At 49.4% G+C, this 25,278-nt stretch overlaps 1 protein-coding gene and 1 pseudogene across 1 annotated transcript; one reads left to right on the top strand and one right to left on the bottom strand.

Annotated features, from left to right (window-relative positions):
• Positions 1-1,745: 1,745 nt before the first annotated feature.
• On the bottom strand, positions 1,746-3,289 carry LOC120371382 (intracellular hyaluronan-binding protein 4-like). The gene is made up of 2 exons (XM_039487062.1): positions 3,285-3,289; positions 1,746-2,671 (listed from the first exon to the last, which is right to left on the bottom strand). Exons 1-2 carry the CDS (start codon positions 3,287-3,289, stop codon positions 1,963-1,965), a joined length of 714 nt encoding a protein of 237 aa, XP_039342996.1. The 3' UTR covers positions 1,746-1,962.
• A 9,464-nt stretch (positions 3,290-12,753) lies between these two features.
• On the top strand, positions 12,754-12,949 carry LOC120372721 (annotated as a pseudogene).
• The last annotated feature ends 12,329 nt before the right edge of the window (positions 12,950-25,278 follow it).

The following is a 25,278-nucleotide window of genomic DNA, read 5'->3' as shown; positions in this document are numbered from 1 at the left end:
AAATGTTTTTGGACTGGCTCCCATGGAGGAATTAATCCCCACCAGGCCGGGAGAGGGGTGATTGCTCATCACCCCTGATTTGCAGATGTACTCACTGATATAAAAGCTGAGCTAGGAATCTGGTGAGAACAGACTTTCCCCTGGGCCTGATCCCAGGCCATGGAAATAAACACAAGAAAAAAGAACACTATTTCCCCCCAGAATAATATAACAAATACCTGGCTTTTATATATAGCATGTTTCATTGGTAGATCTCAAAGCACTTTACAAGGGAAGGTAGTATCATTATCCCCATTTTACAGATGGGAAAACTGAGGCACAATCAGGGGCAGTGGTTTGCCTAAGATTACTCAGCAGGCCAGTGCCAGAGCTGGGAATTGAATGCAGGTTTCTCTAATAAGCCAAGTCTGGTGCTCTACCCATTAGACAATGCTGCCTCCCTTTCAAAAGGGTATGAAATTTGGGTGTTTTCACTTTGTTCATCCTTGGGCCCAGCTCACCAGAGCAGATGCTCACTGGCCTCTAGCAGCCTGTTCCTATTCTGGACACTATGCCGGACATCACTGAGGATGCTGGGTGTTTTGCCTGAGTAAGGACTGCAAGATCAGACCCTAACGCTGTTACTGTACCAACTTCACCACGGCATATGATGTCAATGATTCTCTTTTCAACATCTCAGGCAAGGTCCTGGGTGTGCAGTGGCCACTCCCAGTCTGCATACAGTCTGTCACTGATTAGACTGAGAGACAAGCTTTTGAGTTTATACAGAGCCCTTCTTACGGTCTGGGAAACCAAGGGTATGTCTTCACTAGCAATATTAAAGCACGGCCGCGGCAGCGCTTTAACATGACTGTGTAGACGTGGCACCAGCTCTCTCCCAGTGCTGTAAAAAAAAAAGGCGGGGGAATAGCTCCCAGCGCGGCTCCCAGCGCTGATGCACTGTCTACACTGCCACTTTACAGTGCTGAAACGTTCAGCACTCAGGGGGATGGTTTTTTCACACCGCTGAGTGAGAAAGTTGCAGCGCTGTAGAGTGGCAGTGTAGACAAGGCCTAACTCAGAGTGGCACTGCTAAATACAAGGTGGAAGAGATTGGTTAGCATAAGTAGGGTTTTTTTTTTTTCCAATTAGCAGTTTTCTTTATTTGTCAACTTATGAAAATTACGGTATAACTGCTTAAAATATGCAAAGGTACATTTCACTCAATGGAGTAGGGAAAGCAGCTTTCAAGTGTGTACAGGGGTTTGCTACAGATTTCCAATAGCAGACCATGTTGTACAGCTTACATTTCACTGTGCTTTCATGGAAAATTCTAAATTATCTTTATATACACATTTTAAACACTGTACTCTTGAACTTTATTGAAATCCCTTGAGTATAATAACATAAGCCTTCACACACAGGGGCGGCTCTAGGCACCAGCGGGCCAAGCGCCCGCTTGGGGCGGCATCCTGGGGAGGGCGTCATTTGGCTCCGGTGGAGCTCCCGCCGGCATGCCTGCGGCAGGTCCACCGGAGCCCGTCTTCCCGCGGCTCCGGTTGAGCTCCCGCAGGCATGACTGCGGCAGGTCCGCTCGTCCCGGGCTCCGGTGGACCTGCCGCAGGCATGCCGGCGGGAGCTCCAAATGCCGCCCTCCCCAGGATGCCGGAGCCGCGGGAAGAGGGGACCCGCCGCGGGACTGGGGAAGGGCGGCGCAGCGCTCTGCGCTGCTTGGGGCAGCCTACTTTGTAGAGCCGCCCCTGTTCACACAGTTATCCCAAAAGGAGGTGCTGGAATCCGTAGCAAGATCCCAGTCCATTGATCTCTCCAGAGCCCCCTTCCCTCAATACCATAGAAGTGCAATCATTTCACACAAGAAAAAAAAAATCCATTTTTCCTTCAGACTCAGATGATCCTTTTCCACAGCAACATAAAACTGGTCTCTTCAGCTACTTTGAGGTGCTGTCATTCAGGACAGTACTTTCAAGCTAAAGCAGGAAAATCCTCAGGGTCATCAGGATTTGGAGCAACGATTTGTGTCACCACTTCTGGTCTAGGCCCAGTATCTTCGACTCTTTTGACACGTCCACGACCTCCTCGTGTTCCTCTGGCTCCACGCCCAGGACGAGGAAGATTCCCAAAGCTAATGTCCAGCTGAGAAGTTATATTGTTAGCTGCTTTTCGGAAGATGTGGGAGTCATCCTCAAAATCCTCCTTTAACATATCGTCTCTATACTTTGACTTGTGAATCACCACTGCTTTGGAAGGAACAGTGGATTCTGGCTTCCGGATGTTGAATTCAGGCTTTGGTTGACTATGTTGCTGCAGATTTTTCCACTTATCTAAAGTCATTTCTTGAGCTACTTCTTCCACAGGCTCCCCTTCAGCAACCTTGGTCAGAGGTTCTCCTTCAGGTGCCCCTTGGTGATCCTCTGTTTCTGCAGTCTCTTCCACAGGAGCAGTCTGTTCCATCTCAGTTTTATCACTCCCACTCTGTCTTTCAAATTCCCATTTCCCTCTTTGGTCATAGCCATTAAGACTTCTGTTCATCCCACCACATCTTCCTTGGCTTCGCTTTCCACCTCTTCCTCCCCCACGACCTCTCATTGGTCTTTCCCGGTCAAATATTTCAAGAGACCATTCAAGGCAAAGTGGCCTGTTAATACCCCTCAAGTCATAGGCCTTGTCTACACTGGCAATTAACAGCGCTGCAATTTTCTCGCTCAGGGGGGTGAAAAAACACTCCCCAGAGCGCAGCAAGTCGCAGCGCTGTAAAGCGCCAGTGTAGACAGTGCCCCAGTGCTGGGAGTCGTGCCCCTCGTGGAGGTGAGTTTTTTTAGAGTGCTGGGAGAGCTCTCTCCCAGCGCTGCGCCACAACCACACAGGGCATGTTAAAGTGTTGCTGCGGCAGCGCTTTAGCGTTGCCAGTGTAGACTAGCCCATAGGGAGGAAAGGAAGGGGGAGTAGGGTAAGCAGTTGGGTGGTTTGTTAGCGGGTTACAGATTGTTGTAATAATCCATAAATCCAGTGTCTCTGTTCAGTCCATGATTTTTAGTGTCTGGCAAAGTTATGTGTTTAAGCTCCCATGCTCATCTTTTAAGAATGTTGTGCAGATTTCTTTTGAGGATGAGTATTGAGAGGTCAGATATAGAGCGATCACTTTGTGCAAAGTATTTACCCACAGGTGATATGGTGTTTTTGTCTATTATCATAATCCTGCATGAGTTCATTCAAGAGCACAGTGATTGTCTGGTTTCATCCACATAGTTGCTATCGGGGCATTTAAGGCACTGGATGAAGCATACCACATGTTGTGATAGGCATGTGTAGGGCCCATAGATCTTGAAAGGTGTGTTGTGGGGGGGTGTTTATCATTGTAGCAGTGGAGATATGTCTGCATGCTGTGTATCTCTTCTGGACACTTTGCATCTGGTCTGGTGCTGCTTTGAGTTGGTGGGTCCTGGTCTATGGAGACCTTACTTTTGATGATGAGTTTGGAGAGGTTGGGGGGCTGTCTGAAGGCTGGAAGAGGGGGTTCAGGAAAGATTTCTTTCAGGATTGGGTCCCCATTGAATATGGGTTATAGTTGTTTGATGATACCCCATATGGGTTCCAGTGTAGGGTGGTAAGTGACAAGTAGGGGTATGTGGCTGGAGGAGGTTTTATTTCTGTATTGAAGCAGGTTCTCTCAATGTATTTGGGTGCCTGTTCTATGATGTGATCTACTTCTCTGGTGGAGTCTCCTTGTTTGGTTAAGGTGATTTTGAGCATGTTAAGGTGTATATCCCAGATTTTCTCCTTGGAACATATTCTGTGTTATCTGTGGTGTGTTTGGGTGGTTACTGGATCTATGAAGGTAGGTGTGGTTATCCGTGGGTTTCTTTTATATTGTCGTCTATAGGAGTCTGTTACTGAAACTGATCCTGGTGTCCAGGAAATTAATTTTGGTGTGGGAGTGTTCCAGAGAGAGTTGAATGGATGAGTGGTGGCGGCTGAAGTAATAGTGGAGATCTTTAAGGGAGTTTAAGTTGTCTGTCCAGGGGATGAAAATATCATCAGTGTATCTCAGGTATATCATTGGTTTCATGGTGCATTTATCTAGAAATTCCTCTTCAAGGTGGCTCGTGAAGAGGTTGGCGTATTGGCTGTTCCCATTGTTTGGACAAAGCTGAATGTAAAATTGTTGTGGTGAGGATGAAATGGATGAGTTTGGCGATGTGATTGGGGTGGTATCTGAGGGGTGGCCATTGACTTGCAGATAATGAGGCAGACAGCCTATGCCATCATTGTGAGGGATGTTGGTGCATAGGGGAGATGACATCCATGGTGGCAAGGATGGCATTCTGAGGGAGATTGTTAATATTAAGATATGACCTCACCCACCTTGTCTCTAATATCCTGGGACCGACACAGCTACAATAACGCTGCATGCTGACTGGACTGACAGTACAGTGGATCCTAGAAGATGGAAACGAGTCAGTGCCATGTAACTGAAACATGAGTGATTACTGTGCCTAGTTAGACAGAAATGGAGTTGAGTCTTGCCTTAGTTAAACCAGTTTGACACTAATGGAACCCCATTGAGTCCAATGGAACTACTCCTGATTTACACCAGTGTCACTGAGAGGTGATTCCAGCCCAGGAAATATATCATTCTGGAGGGCACTCTAAAAACATGTGACCCTTGGCAGGAAGGTGACAAATCGATTCCAAGGCCAGAAGGGCCCACTGTGGTCATCCAGTCTGACATCTGGTATCACACAGGCCAGAAAACTGCCCCAAAACAATTTCCAGAGCAGATCTTTTAGAAAAACATCCAGTCTTGATTTGAAAATTGTCAGTGATGGAGAATCCACCCTGATCCTTGGTCAGTTGTTCCCATAGTTAATCCGAGCTCATTTTCTGTCTCTGCCAGAGACATTCCAGATGACTCCTGGTCTATTTTGAGTATAAGCAACTATCTCTTGCTGTGCCTCTGTAGGGCACCTAGCACAAAGGGGCCCTGCTCTTTGGCATCTCTATGCACTACTGTAATACAGATAATAATAAACAACCTTTTTTTTAATATATTCAGCCCTAAAAAAAATAAAATAAAAGGTGGGGGAGAGAAAACCAGCAGTGAGATGTCTGATTGCTCAGGAAGGACGCACACCAGGCGTCATCGAGACTAATCGCTAACGACCGCTCTGGGAGATAGACACACCCTGTACCTCTCCAGGGGTGACTGGAACATTAAGATTAATGATTATGAAACCAAAGATCAGTACCAGGCCCTAAATTATTTACATAGGGAAGAATAATCAATTTCTTCTCATTAACTCCAAGGTTCCTTGTGGTTGATGAGGTTATGGCTCCGTTCAGGCTGTGTTGCAAAGCCTGTCAGCATGTCATCAAACCCTCCCACGCTCAATGTGGAGTAAAAGGTTCTTCACCCTCCAGGTACCTGGGGATTATCCTCATTCAGTTTTCTAGCCCCACCTCTTGTTTTAAGCCCTTTGTACTGTCCAGGTGGCTCTGGGCAGCTTCCCACATCCCTCAGCTGTAACTGTTGTAGGACTTAACATTTTGGCTGGCAAAGGAGCAATTCTTTTTAAATGACAAATCTAAGGAACTGTCCCAGATGGAGGTGTCATTAGAGGAAGTTTTGGAACAAACTGATAAATCAAACAGTAATAAGTCACCAGGACGGGATGATATTCATCCAGAAGTTCTGAAGGAACTCAGATATGAAATTGCAGCACTACTAACTGTGATATGTAGCCTACCATTTAAATCAGCCTCTGTACCAAATGACTCGAGGATAGCTATTGTGATGCTGATTTAAAAAAAAAAAGACTCCAGAGGGGATCCCGGCTATTACAGGCCAATAAGCCTGACTTCAGTACCAGGCAAACTGATTGAAACTATTGTAAAGAACAGAATTATCAGGCACATAGATGAACACAATTTATTGGGGAAGTCAACATGGCTTTTGTAAGTGAAATCATGCAATCTACTAGAATACTTTGAAGGTGTCAACAAACATGTGGACAAGGGTGATCCAGTGGATATAGCATACTTAGATTTTCAGAAAGCCTGTCAAGGCTGATTCCCCACTCTGGCACTTTGAGTGCAGAAGGCGGGGGCCCGCAAGGATTCAAAAAATTAATACTGGCCACTCTAGGTTTGTATTAAACTCCCGAGGTCACAGCTTCTCTCTAACCTTCGATGGGTAGATGCTGCCACTGCCCAAATGCAAAACCCCTTGGAACCCAGGAAGGTGCACTTGGGAATTCCTCCCTGTGGGGTACCCTCAAGCCCTTTCACCCCCCCTCTAGGGAAGAGCTGAGAAAGAAAACAAAGGAAATTAGCTGTTGCCCCCCAGCTAATTAAACAACATTACAAACCTCTTAGGACACCAAAAATCCAATTCTGTTCTTAAAAAAGGGTAAATTTTATTAAAAACAAAAAGTAAGAAAATACATCTGGAACGTAGGGTTTTGCTAGATATAAAAAACCCACTTACAAAAATTAAACATCAGGAATAACCTTCTTGAGGTCCAGCTTAAAGGTTACAAGCAAAACAAAAAGCATTTGGGGTTAGCACAGAGGAGGCCACAAGCCAATAAGAAATAAACAGAAATAAACCTAATTGCATCTTTCTAAACATTCCTGATCTACTTACATATCTGGGTTGTTAAAGGTATGATCTGATAATTTTCATATCTGGCCTTCAGCTTCTCACAGCATAACTGCTGCCCTGTTCCCCTCTTCCCCGGAGAAACACAACACACAGACAAAGGGAATTTTCCCCCCAATTTTAAAAAATTGGCTCTTTTGGTCAGGTGCCCACTCCCTTCTTTTTACCTATGGGCTTTTTTAACCCTTTACAAGTAAAGCAAGTAGAGAACAGCTATCAAGAGGGATTTTGTAGCTAACTGGCTGGCTGGGTATCCATAAAAGGAAGCTACCCCACCCTTCATTTATCACAAAGCCTTTGACAAGGTTCCTCACCAAAGGCCCTTAAGCAAAGTAAGCTGTCATGGGATAAGAGGGAAGGATCTCTCCTGGATCAGTAACTGGTTAAAAGACAGGAAAAAAGGGTATGAATAAATGGTCAGTTTTCAGAATGGAGAGAGGTAAATAGTGATGTCCACCAGGGTCTGAACTGGGACCAGTGCTGTTCAACATGTTCATAAATGATCTGGAAAAAGGGGTAAACAATGAGGTGGCAAAATTTGCAGATGATACAAAACCACTCCAGATAATTAAGGCCAAAGCAGACTGTGAAGAATTACAAAGGGATCTCACAAAACTGCGTGACTGGGCAACAAAATGGCAGATAAAATTCAGTGTTAATAAATGCAAATTAATGCACATTGGCTGGGCTGGCCTTACCAACAGGTGAACTGAGGTGGCCGCCTCAGGTGCCAGACTATGGGAGGTGCCACTAGGACCCAGAGTGTAGAAAATTGTGGCTGCTGCTGGTGCATATGTATTCTCTCTGCTCTAGATGCACAGAGATGGTGGAGTGCTGTGCTGGAGGAAGGAGGGCACAAGAGACATAACAGGCAGGCAGGAGAAAAGGTGAGAGGGAATAACAGAAAGCAGCAGGAGCTGCAGGTAGAGAGAGGAGGAGGAGCCTCTAATGTACCTCTCTAGCACCCCCAGGAGCCTGGACTGATTAACACCAGCTTCTCAGGGAGCTTCCTGTTTCCTGCTGCTTCCCTGAACCCACTTGAGGAGAACAGGCAGTCAACTGAAGTAGTAGGAGCCAGATTGGAAACACAATCCCAACTATACATACAAAATCACAGGGTCTAAATTAGCTGTTACCATTCAAGAAAGAGATCTTGGAGTCATTGTGGACAGTTCTCTGCAAACATCCACTCAATGTGCAGCGGCTGTCAAAAAAGTTAAGAGAATGTTGGGAATCATTAGGAAAGGGATAAACAATAAGACAGACAATATCATATTGTCTCTCTATAAATCCATGGTACTCCCACGTCTTGAATACTGTGGGCAGATTTGGTCACCCCATCTCAAAAAAGATACATTAGAAATGGAAAAGGTACAGAGAAGGGCAACAAAAATGATGGGGAATGGAACAGCTTCCGTATAAGGAGAGATTAAAAAGACTGGGACTTTTCAGCTTGGAAAAGAGATGACAACGGGGAGATATGATAAAGGTTTGTAAAATCTTGACTGGTGTGGCGAAAGGGAATAAGGAAATGCTATTTACTCCTTCACATAACACACGAACTAGTGGTCACACAATTAATTTAATAGGCAGCTGGTTTAAAACAAACCAAAGGAAGTACTACTTTACCTAATGGACAGTCAACCTGTGGAACTCATTGCCATGGGATATTGTGAAGGCCAAAACTGTAGCAGGGTTCAAAAAAGAACTAGATAATTTCATGGAGGATAGGTCCATCAATGGCTATTAGAATGGCTAGGGATGCAACCCCCTGCTCTGAGTGTTTCTAGCCTCTGATTGCCAGAAGCTGAGAGTGGATGATAGTGGACTCAGTGATTACCGGTTATGTTCATTCCCTCTGAAGCACCTGGCATTGGCCACTGTTGGAAGACAGGCTACTGGGGTAGATGGACCATTGGTCTGAGCAGTATGGCCATTCTTATGTGAAGGAGATGCTCAAGGGGACAGAACCATGTCCCAACTGCTCCCCCACAAGCTACAGCAAACATTGAAGTGCTAGGGATGGATCATCTCTGCTTTCCAGAGTTCCATGTTGTCTATTTATTTCCCCCACTCCCTCTCTTCCAAGCTGACTTCAATGGAGCAATGCCAATTTAGCCCTTCCATGGAGATGACCCAAGATATCATTCCCTAGGACACTGTGTGATTATTTACACCAGTGCAGTCTTTGTTGTCACGGCACATCCCAAAGGAACAAGCCTACTTGCAGATCGAGTGCTGCCCAGATTGAACTCTGGCTAGATCCAGAAGTTGGTCTGGCTGAATATTAGTCTACATTTGTCTTTGGTGACCTTATTGCACTACCAAAGCTTTTGGTGTCCACATGCTCACTGGCTGCATAGTGCCATTCCTTGGTAAACGCACTTCACAATTTGTTGGTTTTCCACCCCAATAATGTGTCTGAACCAAGAAAGCTGCAGAACTGAAGCTCTGATGGAGATGACTGGTGGGTCTGGCTATGAGGCTCTGGTGTAAAGTGGGTGCCAAATGTGACCAGGTGTGAATGGTTTTGCATCTACTTTGCACTCTTTCTGCTGGAGCAAATGACTACACAAGGTGTGGGCCTAGGGCGAGCCGGGCCCTTCATCTCTCTGGCCAGGACTACTTTAGGAAAAAAAAGGTTTGTTTAATGATGTGTCAGCCCTAGTACAGTCAAGGCAAGCTGTGGTTTCACACACTAAATACACTTGCATTTCATTTGCTGCGGCAGCGCGCGCAGCGCTGCAGCGCAGAGCGCGGTAAGTGTAGTCAAAGCGCCCGCTGAAAAAAACTCTCCCGCGCTGCTGTCAGCCTCCTCCTGTGGGGGGGGGACAGGGAGCGGGGGGAGGCGCCCAGCGCTGGGGCTTTGACTGGACTGGCGCGCGCGCCGCGCAGCACTGCAGCCGCTGCAGAGGGTGTGTTTTCACACCCTGCTGCAGCGCTGCAAATTTGTAAGTGTAGCCAAGCCCTTTAAGGGTATGTCTACATAGCACAGAAAAATCCGCCACTGGCCCATGCCAGCTGACTCTGGTTTGCAGAGCTGGGCTGCCTGCAGGGGTGTTTCATTGCTGTATAGACTTCCAAACATGGACTAGAGCCTGGGTTCTGGGACCCTCCCACCCATCAGGGTCCTAGAAAAACCTACATCCCTGAGCAACATAGTTAAGCTGACCCAAGTCTCCATGTAGATGATGTGAGGTTGATGGAAGAATTCTTCCCTTGACCAAGCTACTGCCTCTTGGGGAGATGCATTACCTAGGCCAGCAGGAGAACCCGTCCCATTGGCATAGGTCATGTCTACACAGAAATCCTACAGCTGCATTGCTGCAGCATTTCAATTGTAGATAGGCCCTGAGAGAGAGGGGAGAGGGAGCAGGAAAGGGCACTGCTGAACTGATGCTGGAAAACGAGTTTACAGGAGGCAGAGAGGTTGGTCCCTGGGTGAGGGAGGGAGGGACCATGGCACAAGACAAGAGGGAAATGGCTTATTTGGGGAACTGTCTCGGAGCCTCGGGATACTACAAGGAGTTCCCAATGCTTTAACAAGCCTCAGCTTCACCAATGCTAGTCCAGCAGCTACCCTGGACCTGATCATTCTGCTTTGGCCAGTGCCAGCCCAAGAGCCACCAAATGATTTCCTCCCTGGCAAAACTGTTTCCATTGGAGCTAGAACAGGAATGTGGGAAGACGCTCCGTGCCTGTCTTATGGAAGGTTCTGCAGGCTGGGCGAGCATTGCTTACTGGCTACATTTTGGCAGCTCTCCCTACACTTTCAGCGCCTCAGAAAATAACAGGACTTTAAAAGAAAAGTCCCTCGTAAAGCTGAGTCTGTGACGTGCATCTTCTAATGTTCATTTATTTTTAAGGCATCAGATTCCCAGCACTCCCTGCCCTCGCCCTACAGGCCTTGGACTGGAGCCTTGAATTTGTTATGAGTTCTCCCGGTGCCCTCTGGCGAAGGTCTGATCCCAGCTGGCATGTCTCAGTTGGCAGCTAGACACAACAACACTGAGATTGTTGGCAGAGCTGCGGCAGGTGAATGCTTAAAGGGCCGGCAAAGGCCACCTGATTTAAAGGGCCACTGTCAAGTTTTTTGGGTTCCTAGTTGTGCTTCCATAAAGGCTAGAGTGCTGAAGGCTAGATGCCAGATCCTCAGCTGGTATAAACAGGGGAGATGGATTTCAGTAGAGCTATGCTGACTTGTCAGGATCCAGCCCCAAGTATCTGCTTACCGTTGGCTTGGACTGCTTCATCGCAGAACAATTCAACAAGCAAAAGAGAGAGGTGTTTTGTTGGGCCTACAAAAATCATGGGCATAGCTCCCCATGCTGCCTATGGCAGCCACAGTTAGCTAACAAACTAACCTCCCCGTAGTGGTGTGGGGATTGGTGGTAATCCTGGAGTTTGTCACTTGCACACCTCCAGTTTTTATGGGCCTCTGTAAGATGTAGGAAGTTTTCCCTGCTATCCCTCCTCCCAACTGTGTCAGAACAAGCCTGCTAAGTGAAGTGCCGCTCACATAACCGGGGCAGTGTGGAAACTGCCTTCAGCTGGTGCAAACAGCAGGCAAGTGGCTTGTTGTGGCAAGCAGAGATGCATGAATTTCTCTTTGTTATTGTTGTCAGCAGCAGGATTGCAATCACGTCTGGGGAAATCTGGCTCCAGAGTGGGTGTTTGTGATGGAGTGTGAACAGAGTCTGGTTCTGAATGCAGACCTGATAGTCCACAATGGAAAAGGACATCACAAGCAGGGGCGGCTCCAGGCCCCAGCACGCCAAGCGCGTGCTTGGGGCGGCATGCCGCGAGGGGCGCTCTGCCGGTCACCGGGAGGGCGACAGGCGGCTCCGGTGGACCTCCCGCAGGCGTGCCTGTGGAGGGTCTGCTGGTCCCGTGCTGCTTCGGTGGAGCATCTGCAGGCGTTCCTGCGGGAGGTCCACCGGAGCCGCGGGACCAGCGGACCCTCCGCAGGCACATCTGCAGGAGGTCCACCGGAGCCACGGGACCGGCGACCGGCAGAGTGCCCCCCGCGGTGTGCCGCCGTGCTTGGGGCGGCGAAATTGCTAGAGCCGCCCCTGATCACAAGGGTGACACAAGGTGATATGCATATGAGGGATATATTGCTCTGGGCTGTCTGTTATATTGTGATGGCTGTGTGCTGTGTTATACCACACAGGGAGGTGTGCACGTTATACAGCCCTGGGATTAATAGGGTGTGTGTGTTGTATGTGTAATAGTGCACTGGGATGTGTGTGTTATATATTCTCTGTGTGTGAGATTTATACTCCACTCGTGTGATGTGTGTGTTTTACTGCCCTGGGATATGTGTTGTGGGTGGTTTATAATGCTAATGTGTTTATACTGTACATGTTACAATGCACTGTGGGTAATAGGGTGTGTGTGTGATACTGTGTGTGCTATGGCATGCTGTGGTACACATATGCACACTCTAATGCATACAATTAGGGCCCTACCAAATTCAAGGCCATGAAAAATGTGTCACGGACAGTGAAATCTGGTCTCCCCCCGTGAAATCTGGTCTTTTGTGTCCTTTTACCCTATACTATACAGATTTCCCCGGGGAGACCAACATTTCTCAAAATGGGGGTCCTGACCCACAAGGAAGTTGCAGGAGGGGTGACGAGGTTATTTTAGGGGCGTCGTGGTATTGCCACCTTACTTCTGTGCTGCCTTCAGAGCTGGGTGGCTGGAGAGCGGTGACTACTGGCCGGGCACCCAGCTCTGAAGGCAGCGGCCCGACAGCAGCAGTGCAGAGGTAAGGGTGGCAATACCATACCATGCCATGCAACTCTGCCTTCAGAGCTGGGATCCCGGCCAGCAGCTGCCGCTCTCCAGCTGCCCAGCTGTGAAGGCAGAGCCACCACTAGCAGCAGCGCAGAAGTAAGGGTAGCAGTACCACGACCTCCCCTACAATAACCTTGCGACCCCCCAACTCCTTTTTGGGTCAGGACCCCTACAGTTACAACACCGTGAAATTTCAGATTCAAATAGTTGAAATCATGACATTTATTATTTTTTAAATCCTAAGACCATGAAATTGACCATGAATTTAGTAGGGCCCTACATATAATCTTCCATGCTTTCGGCAGTGGCAGTATCATAGCCAATGAAGTTAATCTGAGGTGTGATTATTGCTAGTTGAAAACTTTTCCCTGTTGATGTGTGTGCTGGTGTGACGCTGCTGCAGCATGCTAGGATGAGTGGCACGTGTGCTATGCTATTCTGGGATGTATGTACTGCACTGCTTGCGCACTATGTCTGGGAGATAATATAGAGTTGCCAGGCATTCGACTGGAACGCCCGGTCAAAAAGGGACCCCGGTGGCTCTGGTCAGCACTGCTGACCAGGCTGTTAAAGGTCCGGTTGGCAGCGCAGCTGGGCTAAGGCAGGCTCTCCTTCTGCTCTGGCTCTGCACAGCTCCCCAGAAATGGCAGGTATGTCCCTGCAGCTCTTGGGCATAGGGGCGATCAGGGAAGCTCCGCATGCTGTCCCCATCCTGAGTGCTGGCTCTGCAGCTCCCATTGGCTGGGAACCCTCACCCACACCCCAACCCCAGCCCCAGGTTGGAACCCCCTCCCACACCCTAACTCCCTCCCAGAGCCCTCACCTCAACTCCCTGCCCCAGCCCTGAGCCCCCTTCCAGAGCCTGCACCCCAATCCCCTGCCCCACCCCTGAGCATGGTCCCACACTTCAACACCCTCAGCCCCAGTCCAGAGCCCTTTCATGCACCACAATCTGGCCTCACCCCAGAGCCCACCCCCCAAGCTGGAGCCCACCCCTCCCACATGGCAACCCCCTGCCCCAGCCCAGAGCTCCCTCCCACACTCCGAACCCCTTGGCTGCACCCCCTCCTGCACTCCAACCCCTGCCCAAGCCCTGAGCCCACTGTTGCACTCAAAACCCCGTGGCCCCAGTCCGGAGCCCCCTCCTTCACTCCATACCCCTCATCCCTGGCCCTGCCCTAGAGCCTGCACTCCCAGCTGGAGCCCTCACCCCTTCCTGCACCCAACCCCCCTGCCCCAGCCTGGAGCCCCCTCTCACATCCTGAACCCCTCATTTCTGGCCCCACCCTGGAGTCTGCATCCCCAGCTGGAGCCCTCATCCCCTCCTAGACCCCAACCCCCTGCCCCAGCCAAGTGAAAGTGAGTGAGAGTGGGGGAGAGCGAGCGATGGAGGGAGGGTGGAATGGAGGGAGTGGGGTCGGGGCCTCAGAGATAGGGCGGGGCAGGAGCAGGGCCTTGGCGAAGGGACGGGGCAGGGTGCAGGGCAAGAGGTTTTGGTTTTGTGTGATTAGAAAGTTGGCAACCCTAAGTTAATAAGATCTTTCCAACTCATCTAGAAAATACTATTAACGTACACAGAGTAAACCAAAACACTACTGTCCACCTAGGATTAAGGTGGAAAAGTGCGATGCCTTCCCTGCAGGTGCGTGATACGCTAGGGTGTATGGCTCATTGCCCAAAATTGTGTGACGACATAACAAAGAGCCCTTTCGTAACTAGGGATGGGCCCATCATATATTGCCTAATTTCAAGCACATTCAAAGAGTGGGCCTTCACCAGGCTGACTTCAGGGCCAGGGGCTTGGGGTCTGCTTGGCAGAGACTGCAAAAAGGAAGAGTGCGGGGGAAATGGAGCTGAGAACTGATCCTCAGCTGGTGTAAATTGGTGGCGCTCCATTTACATCAATCCTGATTTACACCAGCTGAGGATCTGTCCCAAAAGAAGGACAGGGTGAAAAATTCTCCTAGAAGATAGGAGATCTACTATACATTATATAGCAGAGGTGGGCAAACTTTTTGGGCCGATGGCCACATCTGGGTGGGGAAATTGTATGCAGGGCCGGGGTGGGGGGGTTGGGGTGCGGGAGGGAGTGCAAGGTGTGGGAGGGGGCTCAGGGCAAGGGATTGGGGTAGAGGAAGGGTGCGGGGTATACAAGGGGGCTCAGGGAAGGGGGTTGGTGTGCAGGAGGGGGTGCAGAGTGTAGGAGGGGGCTCAGGGCAGGGGTGCAAGAGGGGTGCGGACTGCGGGAGGGGGCTCAGTGCAGGGGGTTGGGGTGCACAGGGGTGCAGGGTGCAGCAGGGAGCTCAGGGCAGGGGGTTGTGGTGAAGGAGGGGTGCGGAGTACAGGAGGGGGCTCAGGGCAGAGGTGCAGGAGGGGTGCAGACTGTGCGGGAGGCTCAGGGCAGGGGGTTGGGGTGCACAGGGGTGCAGGGTGCAGCAAGGAGCTCAGGGCAGGGGGTTGGGGTGAAGGAAGGGTGTGGGGTGCAGGCAGGGGGCTTCGGGCAGGGAGTTGGGGGGCAGGATGCAGGAGGGGTTTGGGCTCCAGCCCGATGCTGCTTTCTAAAGCAGCTCCAGGGTGGGAGCAGTGCGCACCGGGGCCAGGGCAGGCTCCCTGCATGCCTGCCCTGGCCCCACGCTGCGCCGCTCCAGGAAGCGCTGCATCCCCAAGGGAGGGATGGTGGAGAGCTCTGCATGCCTCCCCCGAAGCTCCCATTGGCCGCGGTTCCCCATTCCCGGCCAATGGGAGCTGCTGGGGGGGCAGTGCCTGGAGGCAAGGGCAATGCATGGAGCCCTCTGCCCCCCTACCCGGGGGTTGCAGGGACATGGTCCCGGCCAGGGCCGGCTTTAGGACGTGTGAGACCCGATTTGAAAGAGCTGCCGCTGAAATGCTGCCAAAGACAGTGGCAGCGATTGAGCTGCCACCGAAGATAGTGGCGGCAATTCGGCGGCAGCTCAATCGGTTGCTGCTGTTTCTGGTGCCACTTTGGCGGAGGGTCCTTCCTTACCTTGCAGGGCCCCTCTTCTGGACGCTGTGGGGCCCTCGTAGGTGCGGGGCCCAATTCACAGGAATCGGGCGAATCGGCCTAAAGCCGGCCCTAGTGCTGGCCGCTTCTGAGAGTGGCGCGGGGCCCACGGCACCATGGGGGGCAATCCCACGGGCCAGATCCAAAGCCCTGAGGTGCCAGATCTGGCCCGCGGGCCGTAGTTTGCCCACCCCTGTTATATAGCCTGGCCCCAGCTGATATGTTGGGTCTCTTTTTCTATGCTTAATTCACAGCCCATCATTTTCTACTCTGGGTAGAAAACGATGGCTTTGGTTGGTCAGTTTGGTTGTTTAAATGAATCAGCCTGGAAAAACCCCATGGATTTAAATGGCATGAAACGAAGGTAGAGTCTGAATTCAGACCAGTTTTGCAAGCCCACAATATAGCACATTAGGTTTGCAAAACTGCCAGTTCCATGCAGCTCAATCAAGCTGCTCTGTGTAATCAACAATCTCAGTTATAATGTTGCATTGGCATAGACTTTGCACAGGGTTTAATTTGTGCACAATACAATTTGCATCCGGTGTTGGGTGGGACCCTGTTTGCAGGCTATTGCCATAAGCCCTGCCAATGCAACTTTATAAATTTAGGTTTGTAAAACCACAGGAGTCCCACCACTCCCCCAGCTTTGCCAATGCTCCTCACTCCTGCTCTGCAGCCCCCTGCTATTCCAGCGATGGGCAACTGCACCACAACTCTACTAATACACCTCAGTAGCCTCTCTTACCGCACTCCCAGTGCCCCTGTAGTTCCAGCCTGTTGATCGCAGTGTTGTACTGGGCCAGAGCACATTGAGAAACAGGCTGAGCTACTAAACTCATTTAATTTCCGAGTTACATAGTCAGGGGCGGCTCTAGCTATTTTGCCGCTCCAAGCAAGGCAGGCAGGCTGCCTTCAGCGGCTTGCCTGTGGGAGGTCCCCAGTCCCGCGGATTCGGCGGCACGCCTGCGGGAGGTCTGCTGAAGCCGCGGGACCAGCGGACCCTCCGCAGGCAAGCCGCCGAAGGCACCCTGCCTGCCGCCCTTGCGGTGACCGGCAGAGCGCCCCCCATGGCTTGCTGCCCCAGGCACGCGCTTGGCGTGCTGGTGCCTGGAGCCGCCCCTGTACACAGTACACCATGAAGGAACGCAGGCCATGCCAGAGTGCTAATTCCCCCAAGTTGTCTAATTCATTGTCCTTTATTGTTTGTTTCCCTGGGGTTTTTTATTCCTGTTTTCCGTTCCTCTTTTCCACCTGCCTTTGTTGCAGCTTCTGTCCCTCCCACCTTCTTTCCCTCTGGGGACACTCCGGGGCCCTCACTCTCTTCCCAGGATGACCTGTGCTCAAGTTGTTTCCTCAGCCCTGCCTCTGCAGAGCAAAGGATGCCCCGCTGCCTCAAAAATTTCCATGGGACTGTGATCTTGGTTTTGCAACATCCCTGCTTGGGGCCTGCCAGAGGAGCAGGCAATCGGGGCATGGCAACCAGGCCTAAATATTTACCATGGTAACGGATGAGGGAATAAGGCAGGCGTGTTTCTACAGGTGGAGTGAAGAGCCATCTCTCTTCCCTGGCATTGATGTCATTGCCAGCTTGAAGACTCCTTCAGGTCCCCCATCTTTGTGCAAAGATAGTGCTCCAGGGACAGGATCCAAAGCCCAGTGCAGTTGGCTGGAGTCTTGAAAGCCCTTTTGGCCCAGTGCATAGAGCACTGGCCCAGGATTGGGAGCTACCTACAGCTCTGCCATGGGCCTACTGACTGAGTCCCTCTTTCCCTTCCTGTGCCTCAGTTTGCTCAGCTATAAAATGGGGATAACGACCTTTGTGAAATGCTGTCAGACCTGTGGCTGAAATATGCCCTATAAGAGCTGCATTTTGTTACTGAATCAGACTTGGGATTCAGACCAGCCTTCAGGTAGCCACAGCATGCATGTAAGTGTGGCCCTATAGATTACCAGCAGGCTCTGTACTTCCCAGATGTACCCCTCCCCCCCTCCCACCTCCCAGAAAGCAGGGCTCTTGGGGTCCTCTGGCAAAGCCAGCCTTTGAAGCCCCACCGCAGCTCACACTCATCTGCTTTACCTGTTCCTTGTGCACTGCCAGCACACTGCTGTGCCAGCATCTCCTCATGGCTCCTGAGCTGTTTAAATATCCCTTTAAACCCAATCTCATTACTTTTGGGGGGGGTCTAACTCATTAGACTGGCACACATGAGGCTGGTGGCAGTTGGTTAAGGTGTGGGGAAGAGGGCTGCAGTGTAGGTGGAGTGCTAGGGGGTGCAGTGGGTAACCAGCAGCCCCGTTCCTCTGCATTGCATCAGAAGATGTCTAATGGCCCTTCTTCACTTTGGGTGAAGTCCTGCCCTTCCCCCATCCTGCTCTGAGCTCTAGGAAACTAATAATTACTCTCTGCCCTCCATCAGCACCTTGTGTTCAAGGATGTCAAAGTTCTTTGCAAACAAGAAAGAAATAAGCCTGCCAGCCCTTCCCCCCACTACCCAGGCTAGCTCGGAGATATTATGCCATGTTACAGAAGAGGGAAACTGAGGCACATCACTGAGGGGAGGTGACTTGTCCATGGTCCTCCAAAGCCTGGAATAGACCCAAGATCTCCTTGTGACGGTGTACCCCATAAGGCTTTATGGAATAGGCTTATGAATGTAGCTTATGAATGTATATATGACATAACTAGAATATGTTTTCTGCTACATATGCCATATAACATATCTATGTATACGTTATGATCTACTGAATACATTCCTCCTATTTGTATGCATGTATCATTTTTGTACTTGAAGTTAAGAATATTGGCTGTCTACTTGCTTGATAGCCTTAGTAAAGCATTTGGCCAGCTGATTAAGTACTCAATCAAGAACCACTTAAGCCAACAATGAATTTGGAGATGCCAATCCACATTGGAGATTTCCCAGGAATGTGGCTTGGCTGGTAAGAAACTCAGTCATGCATGGACATGTGACTTGCCCATGTGACTCCAAAACTCCATCTTGGAACTGGATTTTGCATAGGAGAGAGGAGGGGGTCTCCACCCACAAGAGAAAGTCTATTTACACCCCTGGGAGACCCCTCCATTTGGTCTTCAGCTGGCTAAAGGGATAGTCTCTCCATCCCTAAGGATACCTGAAAGAGACTGGAACAAAGGACAGTAACTACAGGGGGTGTGAGTAATTGCTGGACCCAGACTAGAAGGAGACCAGTCTGTAAAAGGAACTTTACTGGAACTGGTGAGGTTTTTATCTGTACTCAGTTGTCTTACTGTATTAGACTCAGACTTCTGTGTTTTATTTTATTTTAATTAATAATTCACTTTGTTCTGTCTGTTATTACTTGGAGCCACTTAAATCCTACTTTCTGTATTTAATAAAAGCATTTTTACTTATTAATTAACCCAGAGTATGCATTAATACCGGGCGGGGGAGGGAAACAGCTGTGCATCTCTCTCTATCAGTGTTATAGAGGGCGAACAATTTATGAGTTTATCCTGTATAAGCTTTATACAGGGTAAAACGGATTTATTTAGAGTTTGGACCCCATTGGGAGTTGGGTATCTGAGTGTTAAAGACAGGAACACTTCTGTAAGTTGCTTTCAGTTAAGTCTGCAGCTTTGGGGCACTCTGGGTCTGTGTTGGAGCAGACTGGCGTGTCTGGCTTGACAAGACAGGGTGCTGGAGTCCCAGGCTGGCAGGGCAGGAAAGCAGGGGCAGAAGTAGTCTTGGCACATCAGTTGGCAGTTCCCAAGGGGGTTTTGTCCTGATTCCCAGTGCTCTTCTCTGACCACTAGACAATGCTACACCTCCCTAGAAAAGCAAGTAGGCCCAGATCCTGAAAGGTATTTAGGCACCTAACTCCCATTGGCTTAGATGGAAGTTAGGAGCCTAAATTCCTTTGGGGAGCCAGGCCATGGTGTTTGCATCCCTGACCGTACAGATCTGGTTAGTTTGTGCTGTTTTATGGTGTACAATTCAGGCTAGGAGCCATCAAAAACACTCCAGCTCTCCCTTGCTCTCTCCCCCAGTGCAGCTCCACAATGCACCTTTTCATGGGCAGGATTAATGGCTAGTGGGGGCACTGAATGCCATAAAAAGTTTATAACAGCAGCCGAGTCAGACCCATAAAACAATGCAATTCCGGAGGCAATTAGGCTGCCATCTCAAACGTGCTCTAGGATAGCAGAAGGGCATCGGGGGGGGGGGAAGAAATGAGTTGGGTTTTAATGTGAGCTCTGTACCGCGAGGTTCTCAGGATGCTAGTGACGTGAGATGCGAAGGGCCCAGCCAGCCACATGTCACTCAGTCTCCATGAATCCATAACAACCGCCAGCATGGTTTTGTGGTGATTTTGGGCTGTGGCAACACCGGGACGCTCTACAACAGGGGTTCTCAAACTTTCTTTGCTGGGACCCCCTTTGAAAATATTTCCGACTATGATGACCCCCTTCCCCATATCATGCCATCCTCACTTTTGCGCTGCTGCTGACGACGGTGCTGCCTTCAGAGCTTGGCGCCCTGCCAGCAGCCGCTGTTCTCACAACCCCCTTACAATGGTCTTGCGACCCCCTTTTGGGTCGGGACTCCCAGTTTGAGAAACACTGTTCTATAGTTCCCCTGTTGTTTTCTGGACGTCACCAGAAGGTGGTTGAGGCAGCGGCAAGGGAATACATGCGAGCCCTGGAGCTGGGGGAGGAAAATGCAACTGGAAATTAGAAAGTGCATTTAGCCACAGAGCGGCAGGGGATGGGCTGAGCAGAGGCCAAGGAAATCCTTCAGGTGGCCATAGGAGTCAGGCCACCATTGCCTGAGGGCTCTCCTCTGTCATGGAGGTACCAGGCTCTCCCCTTAAATAAGGATGAGCTCTGGTAGCATAAGCCTGCTTGACCATGCCCCAGTTGGACTCCCCAGGCCTTGTTTCCCAGCCAGTGTCATGCCCTGCAGTCCAGCAGGGGCTGTGAAGCTTACAAGCAATGCAGGCCTATGTGCTGCGTATGCAAAGGTCTGGAGTTGTGCGCCCTAGGGGGGTCCTTAGGCTATGGGGAGCCCGGACGGGTCATGGTTCTGAATCACCAGCCTCTGAATGAGCTGAAAGTCAGTGATGACGCTGACTCTGTTAAAAGAACGTTGCTGTGGCCCCGGGAAAGGGAAAGGGCCCATCTGTTAAATGGAACAGGCCCTGGCTGGGATCCCGCAGCCTGAGCAGCTCATTCGACATCCCGACAAGCCTTGGCGGTGCGGGCCTCTATGTGTCCTGCCAAGTGGCATCAGAACTGCCTCGCTGTGTGGGTCATGGGCCCTATAACCTTTCGTTAAGCCTGCAGTTTTGGAGGAAGAGGACCTGTGTTTGGTCCTGGCTGTGGCTGGGCCGTTCGCGACAGTGATGGCAGCAGCTATGAAATCCACGACAGCCACAGCTGTGACAATATTTGTCATATGGCCCCAGGGCCCCCAAAAGGTTTCTCCTGGCACCTGACAGTGCAAGGGGCATCCTGGAGGCACACTCAGGCAGTGGGCTGGGTGCGTCTATAGGGGGGTGATGGAGACACCTCAGAGCAGCACCAGAAGCGAAAGCCAAACCTCCTAATCATTTGTGTGGGTCACAATAGGCTTTGTGTAGCTATTCTTCGCCTCAGCATGTGTTAGTCACCGGTTACAACATTCCCAAGGATTAGGCTGTGTTTAACTTGGCTGCATCGATTGCGTTCTACTTTTATTATTTCGGCATCATGGCGACCCCCGCCTCAGTGTTTAAGCAGAACTGGGTGGGAAGATCTCTGCTTTGTTAGCAGATCTGATCCCCCCGAAAACCCAGCTCTCTTTGGCTCAGCCTGTTGAGGGCGATGATACCAGTGGAGAACAAAGATACAAGGTTAAACATACAACAAAATGCTGTGCAGCAAATCCCTTCTCCAGTGGGAGATCGTTTTTCTTGTGTTGATTCAGGGCTGGTGGAAGGTGCTGGATTGACAGCCCTGGATACTGCAGGCCTCTGTTTACCTGCAGAGCAGCTACAACATAAGCTGTGGCAGGGCAACCTTCCCACACACTGCCCCCAGCCAGTGGGCCCTAGCTCCGACCAGGAGGAACCTCTCTAGGAAACAGATTCCTTCTGGTCCATGGTCTCTCTGTGGAGACTGCCGAGGAGCATGAACATTAGTGCTGGTGCCTGCGATGTGGATGCCTGGCACCTCCCAGCACTGCTCGGAGCAAGGGGCAGGGCCGATTCTTTCCCACAAGGGATGGTAATGATTAGACCTACAACCAAATCCTGGATTCAGACACTCAGACTTTGAGCCAAACTCTGCACACTCATTTCTGTTGAAGTCTTGGGCCCAAATCCTCACAGGTATTTAGCACCTGACCCCCATTGATTTAAGTGGAAGTTAGGAGCCTACATACCTTTGAACCACCTGGGCCTTGGTCACCACTGATCTGGTTGGGTTTAAACAGGTGACTTAGGGCTAGATTCTCAAAAGAACTCACCATCCAATGCACTGAACTCTTTTGGAAATCAGTGAAAAGCCTGGAGTACTTGTGGCACCTTAAAGACTAACAAATTTATTGTAGCATGAGCTTTCGTGAGCTAAAGCTCACTTCTTCGGATGCATAGAATGGAACACACAGACAGGAGATATTTATACATACAGAGAACATGAAAAGGTGGAAGTATGCATACCAACAGGCAGAGTCTAATCAATTGAGATGAGCTATCGTTAGCAGGAGGAAAAAACTTTTGAAGTGATATAAGATGGCCATAGAAGGTGTGAGGAGAACTTAACATATCCATCTTAATTATCCCCCCTGTTACGGGGATATTAAGATGGCCCATAGAAGGTGTGAGGAGAACTTAACATATGTTAACACCTTCTATGGGCCATCTTAATTATCACTTCAAAAAGTTTTTTTTCCTCCTGCTAACGATAGCTCATCTCAATTGATTAGACTCTGCCTGTTGGTATGCATACTTCCACCTTTTCATGTTCTCTGTATGTATAAATATCTCCTGTCTGTGTGTTCCATTCTATGTAGTGAAGAAGTGAGCTTTAGCTCACGAAAGCTCATGCTACAATAAATTTGTTAGTCTTTAAGGTGCCACAAGTACTCCTGTTTTTTTTGCGGATACAGACTAACACGGCTGCTACTCTGAAACCAGTGAAAAGCCTATTATCATTCTCCAGAGCCACCTGGTGTCCCTGGAACACGGAGCTATTGTAACGGGGTCTACGCACAGAGCATGCAGATAAAATAAGGCTTTTGGAGCCATTTTGGAAGTGCATTTCCTGGGGCTGTGAAGGGATTGCCTGCCAGCGTCCGCTGAGCTCTGGGTGCACTGAGAATATTTTTTTCATTGGAAAATTCTGAGTTGTCGAAACCAAAACTACAGAAAGGGGTTGGGTTTGACGAGACCCGTGATTCAAAAGTTTTTTTGGAACACTCCTCTCTCTCCCACCCACCCCCAGTTTTGAAATGGTCAAAATGTCCTGTTTTGAGAATTTTCAAAATGAAATGTTTCATTTTCTGAAATGCCTTTGTGTTTTGAAAAGTTAGGTCATTTAGACGATGATAAAAAATGGTTGAATGGTAGAGATGTATGGGGCCATCCCATGAGCTCTTAGGCAGGCACCCTCCTTTGGTTCTGTATGTGTACAGTGCCTAGCACAATGAGGCTCGGTCCAAGAAGGGGCTCCCAGGTGTTACCATAATAATAATAATAATAATCAATTAATGGGCAGGCTCTTTTAACCTCCCCTGCAGAAGTCCATCTCTGGAGGCCAGTTTGTCTTTCACTTTCTGGCTGGTTTTGAATTTGACTTGGGCTGATTCCTGGTTCAAGTGTGACTGGCCGAGTGTCATTAGTGAGGGAAAGTAAACACGACAGGGCTAGTGTAAACACCTGCCCTCTTGAGCCTTGATCACAATCCGCAGCGGTTCCAGCAGAGCCCTGAAAGGAGAGCTCCTGCGTGATTGATTAGCTTGTAAAACACTCATTAAGGGGCTCAAAGTCAGTTCAAGAGATTCCACTGAAGGCTTTGCAGGTTGGGATATTAGTAGATGCAGAAAGCAGCACAGGAAGCAGTGGTATGTATATAGCAGAGAGCAACTTCCATTCTGCAGAGCCCTTCTTCCCCTTTGCAGAGCAGCAGCCATTCCCAGAGACCCCCGTAACAGGGATATTAAAAGACACATATCTATTGCTCAAAATCCGATGTCACTGCTTGCACTGTCAGTGACACATTTGGGCCCGAGCCAAAACTAGCTGAATTCAGTCGAGGAACTGAATTAAGAAAAACCCTAATTTACTTCTCACCATTCACACTGTTTGTTTGTGGAGCATTGCTCAGTTTAGACAGGGACATGAAGCTGATCAGTTTCATGTTTGTTTCTAGCCATCTTTGCTTTCTGGTTCTCAAACACTAATGAAGTGCTGGAGGGTTAGGGTGGCAACCAACGCTGCAGGGGAATCCAAACCAAAAACCAGTTTTGCTGGACCAAGAAGCATGTTTGTAGGTTCCGCATTTCCCAAACCCTGCCATCTGAGCCTAAATTAATCGGACATTATCCCACGTTATTGTTTCACAGAGCTGGGCGATCCTTTTTCAGCAAATAACATATTTTGGGGGCAAATAAACTGAATATCTAAAACTGTGCCTGAATTTGGGTGACCTTTGATGATTAGTTTCAGCTGAATAAAATGGAAAAAAACAACACCAAATGCTGAAAAAGCTGAAACATTTTGACTTTTTATTTCAAAACAATATTTTGTTTAAAAATGTATCTGGATTTTGCCATCCCTCTCTTCCCTCCTCCCCACAAAAGTGTAAAAAACATCCAAAAACAAAACAAAACTTTTTATTTAGGGTCAAATGAAATGTTTTGTTCGACCTGAATTGAAATTTTTTCAGGTTTTTGTTTTGCTTAGAAAAAATGAATAATTTCCATTTTGGGTTGACCTCAAAGGATTTTTTCGGGGGGACGGGGAGGGGAGATTTTTCAGTTTGGTCACTGAACTGGAAATGCAATTACTTACCTGTTTGCACAACATGATGTCCTGATGTTCAGAAAGTGCCTGTGACTGAGGGGATAGCAGGGGTGGGGCACAGGAGGAGAACACTTGTGTTTCAGGGGCTGATGGTGGTTGTGTCGCGGACACTGACACCTGTATTAGCTGGAACCACAGTACAATCATATCAAAGCCCTCTCCTGGGCTGTGGTTAAGCTGGGATTGCTCCATGGCTCCCAGCTCTGTTGTTCATTTTTCCCCACTGATGTCAGCATTCCACTGGCAAGGACAGGATTAAATAGAGGATGAGGAGGAGGTAGCCTGGTAGCAATTAAACTGGCAGTTACAAGCAACACTATGTGCCAGGAGAGCAACAGGAGCAGCTTCTCCCTAGGAAAACAAACCCGTTCCAGCTACTAGCTAGTACGTGTACCAGGGAAATTTGAGTCTTAATAGGGGAATAGGTATTGAAGTGCTGCTGGATCAACTGGCCTTCACATCACTGGACTGCAGGAGGCAACGAGGACTTGCAGCCAAATGATCATACAGACATGGACAAAACTTGATGTAGCCATATAGCTGATGTACTGACCCCAGAAGTCAAGAGCTCCCAGGAGAGAAGTAAAGGAGGGTGGTGGGAACTGCATTTAAAGCAAAAGAGATTGTGCCTGATTCACGGCTCATACAGGGGCGCGCAGGGTCATGTGACAGTGGGGCCATAAAGAACTCTGATGACAAGCGCTGCCATTTGAGTCACAGGTAAAGGAGCCTCATCGGCTGCTTCATTATA

Source organism: Mauremys reevesii, linkage group 9, assembly GCF_016161935.1.
Source record: "Mauremys reevesii isolate NIE-2019 linkage group 9, ASM1616193v1, whole genome shotgun sequence".
Taxonomy (NCBI): Eukaryota; Metazoa; Chordata; order Testudines; family Geoemydidae; genus Mauremys; species Mauremys reevesii.
Note: the sequence above shows the minus strand (reverse complement) of the source record. Positions and strands in the feature narration are given on the sequence as shown.